A 9443-nucleotide genomic window follows, 5' to 3' on the forward strand; every position below is an offset into this window, starting at 1 on the left:
CACATTGTGCACATGTACCCTAAAACTTAAAGTACAATAATAATAAAAAAACTATTAAAAAAATCAAATGTGTGAGGTTAATCTCAGTAAGCAAAAAACTAAAACAGACTACAAAAGAGTAAAATTGAGGCATCTGGTAGCAGAGAAGCTTATACAATATTAAATTTTTAATAGAAAAGAGATAAAAAGCTTTGCAATGGGAATTGTGAATGATTTTGTGGCCTAAGTTATTATATCCAGAATGAAAGTCGAGATCAACGGGCTAAGAAAGAAATCCTACAGTTATTACTTAGCAGAGTTTTCACTACTCTTGGCTTGGGGCAAGGGCAGAAGCAATAGGAAGGAAGGGTTGAAGGGTGTTTTATTATAAAGTTAAGCTGCAGTTGGGCAGGAAACCACAACGTTGAAGACATTCTCTTGAAGGAACTGTTAAGGTAACACCAAGAGCAAGTGATAACACTGAAGTCAGTGAAAGGGACTGCCAATGCAGGAGCTACTTCTTGAATTACCTAAAAAGTTGATATACCACTCCCATTATGGGGGATCAGGGTCCACAGATATCAGACTTTTAGGATAAATCAACTTTACTGACACTGGAACTTTGAATAAACATCCAGGGTTAAATAAATTACTAATCAGTAGTAGTTGAAAGAAGAGGAAGACTCAGTCTATGCCTGGGGAGGTTTCATTTTAATTTTGAAATCAACAGTTATTTTTTAAAACTGTTACAATGTAAGGGCAGGTAATTTGTGTCTAATGGCTGTTTATAAAACTCTTAATGAAATCATATTTTTATCAAAAATGTATAATTATGATGGGCTCTAACAAGGTATTATTTATTATTTCTTACTCTCATCCATACCAGAAAACAGTTTAACTGTAGATCAAATTACTAATACGATTAGTGCCTAGTGGAAATAACGAAATTGAAAATGTAAAGAATCAGGAGTACATAAACAGTTTCTAGGGGCATGCATTTATGAATTCAAATTATTAAGAAAATAGCAAATATATATATAGTTGATACACTGGATATTATACTAAGTGTTAAACTTTCCACCGAATCATTCCCATTAGTGTACAAACTTGATATTTTTTCTCTCATGTAAAAATCAAAATAAACAAACAAAACACCCTGTCTTGACTCCACTTCCACTTCAGCTATAGTTCTTTTTCGCTCCAAGCCTCTATAGTGATGCTTATGAGACAACTGTAGTCTAAAATTATTCTCTTTAAAGAGTTGTCATTAATTCTTCTCCCAGGCCTTCTCAACCCTTCTTCAAAAGTTTCTGCTCTTACCAATCCACTGACGCTTTTTCCCTTATAGTCATTCTGTGACAGCCATGCTGTTAAATCCAACTATTTTTAAGTTCTAATTTCTGACTTATTTATAGCATTTGGCAAAGTTGCTCACTCTATTCCTACAAACAGCCTCCTGCCTTGATTTCCAGGATACCACACAAGATTGGGTTTCCTCATATCTTTCTGACTTCTTCCCAGTTTTCCTTGCTGGTTCCTCCTCATCTACCCAATCTGTATCCAAGGCTCAGTCCTTGAACATCTTATATTTTGATCAAGTCTACCTAATGCTTTGCCCATTATCAAGGCTTTAAGTGCCACATATAAGCTGATGACTCCAAAATTATTATTTCCAGCTTAGACACGTCCTCTGGATTCCTGACCTAGCTATCTGACTACTTGACATTTTCATATGGATGTCTACTAAGCACCTAAACTTAACATGACCAAAACAGAGCCCCTAATATTCTCCCTAAAACCAGCAACTACTGCATTTTCCCACCTCAGTTAATAGCAACACATTCTGCTAGCTTTTGAATGTTTTTGCTCTTGCTTCTCTAGTTCTTTTAATTGTGATGTTAAGGGGTCCATCTTAGATCTTTCCTGCTTTCTCTTGTGGGCATTTAGTGTTATAAATTTCCCTCTACACACTGCTTTAAATGTGTCCCAGAGATTCTGGTATGTTGTGTCTTCGTTCTCATTGGTTTCAAAGAATATCTTTAGTTCTGCCTTCATTTTGTTATGTACCCAGTAGTCATTCAGGGGCAGGTTGTTCAGTTTCCACGTAGTCGAGTGGTTTTAAGTGAGTTTCTTAATCCTGAGTTCTAGTTTGACTGCACTGTGGTCTGAGAGTTTGTTATAATTTCTATTCTTTTACATTTGCTGAGGAGTGCTTTACTTCCAACTGGTCAATTTTGGAATAAATGCGATGTGCTGAGAAGAATGTATATTCTGTTGATTTGGGGTGGAGCGTTCTGTAGATGTCTATTAGGCCCCCTTGGTGCAGAGCTGAGTTCAATTCCTGGATATCCTTGTTAACTTTCTGTCTCGTTGATCTGTCTAATGTTAACGTTAGACTCTATGGAAATTTTAACTGGAATTGCATTGAATAGTGGGGTGTTAAAGTCTCCCACTATTATTGTGTGGGAGTCTAAGTCTCTTTGTAGGTCTCTAAGGACTTGCTTTATGAATCTGGGTGCTCCTGGATTGGGTGCATATATATTTAGGATAGTTAGCTCTTCTTGTTGAACTGATCCCTTTACCATTATGTAATGGCCCTCTTTGTCTCTTTTGATCTTTGTGGGTTTAAAGTCTGTTTTATCAGAGACTAGGATTGCAACCCCTGCTTTTTATTTGTTTTCCATTTGCTTGGTAGATCTTCCTCCATCCCTTTATTTTTTTCCTATGTGTGTCTCTGCAAGTGAGATGGGTCTCCTGAATACAGCACACTGATGGGTCTTGACTCTTTATCCAATTTGCCAGTCTGTGTCTTTTAATTGGAACATTTAGCTTTGTACTTTTGGCTTAGGATTGTCTTGGCAATGCGGGCTGTTTTTTGGTTCCATATGAACTTTAAAGTAGTTTTTTCCAATTTTGTGAAGAAAGTCATTGGTAGCTTGATGGGGATGGCGTTGAATCTATAAATTACCTTGGGCAGTATGGCCATTTTTACGATATTGATTCTTCCTATCCATGAGCATGGAATGTTCTTCCATTTGTTTGTGTCCTCTTTTATTTCGTTGAGCAGTGGTTTGTTGTTCTCCTTGAAGAGGTCCTTCACATCCCTTGTAAGTTGGGTTCCTAGGTATTTTATTCTCTTTGAAGCAATTGTGAATGGGAGTTCACTCATGATTTGGTTCTCTATTAGTCTGTTATTGGAGTAGAGGAATGCTTGTGAGTTTTGCACATTGATTTTGTGTCCTGAGAATTTGCTGAAGTTGCTTATCAGCTTAAGGAGATTTTGGGCTGAGACAATGGGGTTTTCTAGATATACAATCATGTCATCTGCAAACAGGGACAATTTGACTTCCTCTTTTCTTAATTGAATACTCTTTATTTCTTTCTCTGGCCTGATTGCCCTGGCCAGAACTTCCAACACTATGTTGAATAGGAGTGGTGAGAGAGAACATCCCTGTCTTGTGCCAGTTTTCAAAGGGAAAGCTTCCAGTTTTTGCCCATTCAGGATGATATTGGCTGTGGGTTTGTCATAAATAGCTCTCATTATTTTGAGATATGTCACATCAATACCTAGTTTATTGAGAGTTTTTAGCATGAAGGGCTGTTGAATTTTGTCAAATGCCATATCTATTGAGATAATCATGTGGTTTTTTTCTTTGATTCTCTTTATATGATGGATTACTTTTATTGATTTGCATATGTTGAACCAGCCTTGCATCCCAGGGATGAAGCCCACTTGATCGTGGTGGATAAGCTTTTTGATGTGCTGCTGGATTTGGTTTGCCAGTATTTTGTTGAGGATTTTTGCATCGATGTTCATCAGGGATATTGGTCTAAAATTCTCTTTTTTTGTTGTGTCTGTGCCAGGCTTTGGTATCAGGATGATGCTGGCCTCATAAAATGAGTTGTGGAGGATTCCCTCTTTTTCTATTGATTGGAATATTTTCAGAAGGAATGGTACCAGCTCCTCTTTGTACCTCTGGTAGAATTCGGTTGTGAATCTGTCTGGTCCTGGACTTTTATTGGTTGGTAGGCTATTAAATATTGCCTCCATTTCAGAGCCTGTTATTGGTCTATTCAGGGATTCAACTTCTTCCTGGTTTAGTCTTGGGAGGGTGTACATGTCCAGGAATTTATCCATTTCTTCTAGATTTTCTAGTTTCTTTGCATAGAGGTGTTTATAGTATTACCTGATGGTAGTTTGTATTTCTGTGGGATCAGTGATGATATCCCCTTTATCATTTTTTATTGTATCTATTTGATTCTCCTCCCTTTTCTTCTTTATTAGTCTTGCTAGCTGTCTATCAATTTTGTTGATCTTTGCAAAAAACCAGCTACTGAATTCATTGATTTTTTTGAAGGGTTTTTTGTGTCTCTATCTCCTTCAGATCTGCCAAAAAAGAGTCTGCATTGCCAAGACAATCCTAAGCCAAAAGAACAAAGCTGGAGGCATCAGGTAGTTGAAGCTACCTGACTTCAAACTATACTACAAGGCTACAGTAACCAAAATAGCATGACACTGGTACCAAAACAGAGATATAGACCAAGGGAACAGAACAGAGCCCTCAGAAATAATACCACACATCTACAACCATCTGATCTTTGACAAACCTGAAAAAAACAAGCAATGGGGAAAGGATTCCCTATTTAATAAATGGTGCTGGGAAAACTGGCTAGCCATATGTAGAAAGCTGAAACTGAATCCCTTCCTTACACCTTATACAAAAATTAATTCAAGGTGGATTAAAGAATTAAATATTAGACCTAAAACCATAAAAACCCTAGAAGAAAACCTAGGCAATACCATTCAGGACATAGGCAAGGGCAAGGACTTCAATGACTAAAACACCAAAAGCAATGGCAACAAAAGCCAAAATAGACAAATGGGATCTAATTAAACTAAAGAGCTTCTGCACAGCAAAATAAACTACTACCGGAGTGAACAGGTAACGTACAGAATGGGAGAATATTTTTACAATCTACTCATCTGACAGAGGGCTAATATCCAGAATCTACAAAGAACTTAAACAAATTTACAAGAAAAAATCAAACAACCCCATCAAAAAGTTGGCAAAGGATATGAACAGGCACTTCTCAAAAGAAGACATTTATGCAGACTGGATTATTTTCTCCCTTATTCTATAAATAGAATTCTATTGTAGAGACAAGTTGAAATAGATCTCGAATTGTTGCCATTGTCACAGCTGTGACTTGTGACTCATGTGTAAAGAACCATTACAAGCTGGACTCTAAGAGTGATCAATATAGCTTTCACCTCTGATAAACACTAGCCAGAATCTCTTCCATTATGGTTACCGTCAAAGAGAGGTACAAGTAGGACAGAAATCAAACACCAGTGATATACTACCTTTCCCCACATATAATGAATAGACTAGGGAACTATTCTTAATAATAAATAATTTATTAATTAGAACATATAAGTGAATACAGAAGACATTTAAAAGTAAAAATACAAAGGAATAATTTTATTCATGCAATACTTTCATAAAAGGTGAGTATAAACTCAGTCCATGAGCATGTAAAGTGAGATGAGCTGGCTGGCTGGAGAGGGACAGGGTGCCAGAGGCTACTATCCAGTCAGGGTCACAGCTGTATTGGTCGATTGCTGGGTTCCTGTTGGCTTGGTCTGGATCATGTTATTTCTGGTGTTGGATTTCCTGTCCATGCTCCTGACCACGTCTTTCACCCACCTGGCTTGTGGATCAGCACAGACTTTTAGGCCACGTTTGGTAATAAAACTGTAATGCAAGGAAAAGACAGACGAAGTTGGCCACATTCTCAAAGCCTCAGGGTCAGGAGTTAAGATCAGAGCAGACATGAAAAGATCTTGAGCAGAAATTACTGCAAGAAATAGGCTTTCAGAGTCATGAGATCATAAATGAGCATCCTTCTTCTGCCATCTATTTTAACATAAAGGAGAAATATCTGCAAGTAGTATCCAGCCCCTTTGTTCACTATAATTCACAGGCTCCTTTTCTCATCCATGTCACCAAATGTTGTAACAAAAAGACATTTGAGGCCACCTAGTTCCATTATTACATACCCTCTTCCTTTTCAAATCTGAAAATACTCATTTTTTAAAGAAAAGGTGATTTTTACATTTTCATTCTTTAGAGCAAGGCTTGCAATTATGTGCTGGGAAGAGTTATTACTTCGAAAAATGAGATTCTGGTAGAAGAAAGGGACCATGTAGGTTGTGCATTGACTCATTTTCTTGAAATATGGCAACTGATAAAGCATGGGACTCTGCCTAACTCAACCCTAAGATCCCCCAACTCCAGTGAGGCTTGCAGGGAAACCCTGCCATGGGCCAGCTGTCTCTAAACCCAGACCTCAGAGCTGTGCACAGTATTCAACAGACTCTTCCACTAAGCTAAATAGAGGAGAACTTCTATTCTTTATTTGGCAGCCTAGTTTTTGCAATAATTGCTATTCGGTTGGACTGCATAAAGGCATGGTTGATAAGGAAAAATAAAGAGGTTTTCGGTTAAGTTGAGGTGTTCCTCCATGTTGACCTACTTTTCCTGAGGAGGGCAGAATTTCTATAGGCTGCATTTCTGTACCTCTAGATATCCACCCAGCCCAACTTCTGAGGAGGCAAACTCACATTACTGCTCTCAAGGAGCCTTCCGTGATGGTGTAGGTCTTGATTCTGCTAACTGGCAGTCGCTGGGTAGTGAGGCTCACACAGGTCCTTTTATCTGAGACTTCACTCCCTACCCCTGGTGAGGAAAAAAAAAACAAACAGACAATTAAAAATAAAGCAATTATCAAGATCATAGGAACAATCATCTGTTAAATTACTCTGAGAATGTTGTAAGAATATAAGGCCATTTGCTTTTTGGGGGAAGAGATGACGGAGAGGCATCCTGAATCTCTTGCCCATCATAGATTCTTAGTAAATATTTGATTAATTTAAAAGCTCAATCAATAGAATTGTTTCAGGAATTTCATGCTGAGAGAAAATAACAAGATGTTATCCCGTCTCTGTGTATATTTTCACTTAGACATTTGGGATGGCTAGTAAATGCTCCAGTGACACTCAGTCATTCATTTATACAATGGTGACTTTTGTGTCCCACATGTTTTGTTAAGACAGACATTATCCCTGTTTTCATGGAGCATGTCTTCTCATGAGGGAGCCAGACAACAGAGAGGTAAACAGAAAAGATCATTTCAAATAGTGCAGCATGTTACAGTACCGTAAGTGAGACGACAGAGTAATGCGTGAAGAGTACTCTAGGCAAGGCAACCTTCAGTGGGGGAAGGAAGCATGCTTTTGACTGACTAAATAACGGTGTTCTCCTTTTTAAATGGTAAAATGTCTCTCTCTGTCAGCTGCCCAAGATGCTGAAAAGAAAGAAGGCCAAAGGAAAGAAGGTGGCCCAGTCCCTGCCGTCGTGAGGAAGCAGGAGGCTAAGAAAGTGATGAAACGGCTGTGTGAGAAAAGGCCTAAGAGTTTTCTTAGGCCGGCATTGGACGGGACATCCAGCCCAAAAGGGACCTCCACTGCTTTGTGAAATGGCCCCGCTATATCTGGTTCCAGCTGCAAAGAGCTATCCTCTATAAGCAGCTGAAAGTGCCTTCTGCCATTAACCAGTTCACCCAGGCCTTAGACCCCCAAACAGCTACTCAGCCACTTCAGCTGATCCACAAGTACTGACCAGAGACAAAGCAAGAGAAGAAGCAGAGACTGTTGGCCCAGGCTGAGAAGAGAGCTGCTAGCAAAGGGGTTGTCCCCACTAGGAAATCACCTGTTCTTTGAGCAGGGGTTAACACCATCATCACCTTGCTGGAAAACAAGAAGGCTCAGCTGGTAGTGATTGCACATGGTGTGGACCCCATCAAGTTGGTTATCTTTCTGCCTGTGCTGTGTCCTAAAATGGGGGTCCCTTATTGCATTATCAAGGGGAAGGAAGGCAAGACTGGGACATCCAGTCCACGGCAAGCACTACTGTCGCCTTCACACAGGTTTTGTATTGAAAACATTGATTTGCTCCAGAACCTATATCCTCTGGTGCATCCCCACATTGTAACTGAACTCTCAAAGATTTTGATAATTTATCAAACTAATATTAAATGGGCTAAACCTAGAAATGCATTTATAATCATCACCTCTAATCCATAGCTAACCTTAATCAAAAAATTACTGCTTGTAAGGAAATCTGATGTTATTAAATAAAACATAACATTTATTTAATCTTAATCTCAGGTGATCATGTCTGTTCTTCTATTCAGTTTATACATAAATAAGCATAGGCCCTGAGTGGTTAAGAAATTTACCTGAAATTACCCAATTAGGAAAAGTGGGAGCCCAGATACTAATCAAATTCTCCCTGTTCTGGAAGTTTATGAAGCCCCCTACAGTCAAAATCATCATTCCTTTTTTGCACATGGGAGGTTTAAGGCTCCCCTGGAGAAAGCAGTTTACTCCAGTCAGAACCCGAGTCAAACCCAAAATGTGTGCCCATCTGCCTTGCCTCCCTGTTCTTTATCTCACAGACAGCTTCTCTACTTACCTTCCACAATGTATGCAGTGAGACAGCAGATGCCAAGGAGGGCCAGGATGAGAAGTCTCATGGCTGAGGTCCTGCTGAGCTGTGCAGGGAGAGTGAGGATCAGGCTCTTTGAGGACCTCTTTTATGCCTCCAATGGTCAGTGCACTTCCTGTGCTGCGAGGGGGCTTTCGAGGTGGGTGTAGGATCATGGAAAGTCTTTGCAATACTGATGCTTTTATTTTTCTTGAAAAAAAAAAAAAGGTCCTTTTCCCTGTTCATACTACCCTAACACCTTGTGGCCTTTACCTCTTTGTCTGTGGTTAATGTGTCAATTAAACCAAATGCATGCATAAAAGAAAACGTGGTTTTGTTGCCTCCTGCCACCAGCCTGAATTCAGATCTTCCGCTGTAGACATGCCTGAAGGCTGTTCACTGCCATGGCCCAGCACGGCAACTGTAAAGGAAATGAGGTGGGGTGGTCAGTGTGTTCCATCCCACCTCATGTGACATCCAGTGTGACATGAGGATTCCACAACCATGGATCGTGAGTCCCTGGTGCCACCCTTTGACTATCTCAGGAGGGGAAGAGAGGCTGCTGCCACACTGAGCTTCTCAATCCTTTGCTTTCTTTTTTCTCATTTTTCTCCTCCACCTTTATTCAAGTTAACCCTCTTTCTTCACTCCCATCTCCCCAGGTACCCAAGAAACAATTAAATAACTGGTGAAGCATGTCTAGATGCATATGTTTGCTTTATTACAACTTAACATACACATTTATAGAAGCTTTTGAAAAGTTGGGCTGTACCAATTTATTTCAAATAAAAAAGAAATAAAATTATCTATAATCTTACCATCTGACAGTTTTCATTTTTGATATTTTTCCAGTGAATCTGTATTGGCATACATGTGTTCTCATAATTGTGGTAATTTTAAATGCTGTTTTAACAC

At 39.2% G+C, this 9443-nt stretch overlaps 1 protein-coding gene across 1 annotated transcript; it reads right to left on the bottom strand.

The window, feature by feature from the left end:
* Positions 1-5382: 5382 nt before the first annotated feature.
* LOC134733997 (lymphotactin) lies at positions 5383-8644 on the bottom strand. Its single transcript, XM_063625072.1, has 3 exons — positions 8517-8644; positions 6605-6719; positions 5383-5735 (listed from the first exon to the last, which is right to left on the bottom strand). Exons 1-3 carry the CDS (start codon positions 8575-8577, stop codon positions 5567-5569), a joined length of 345 nt encoding a protein of 114 aa, XP_063481142.1. The 5' UTR covers positions 8578-8644; the 3' UTR covers positions 5383-5566.
* Positions 8645-9443: the final 799 nt, after the last annotated feature.

Source organism: Symphalangus syndactylus, chromosome 12, assembly GCF_028878055.3.
Source record: "Symphalangus syndactylus isolate Jambi chromosome 12, NHGRI_mSymSyn1-v2.1_pri, whole genome shotgun sequence".
Classification (NCBI taxonomy): domain Eukaryota; kingdom Metazoa; phylum Chordata; class Mammalia; order Primates; family Hylobatidae; genus Symphalangus; species Symphalangus syndactylus.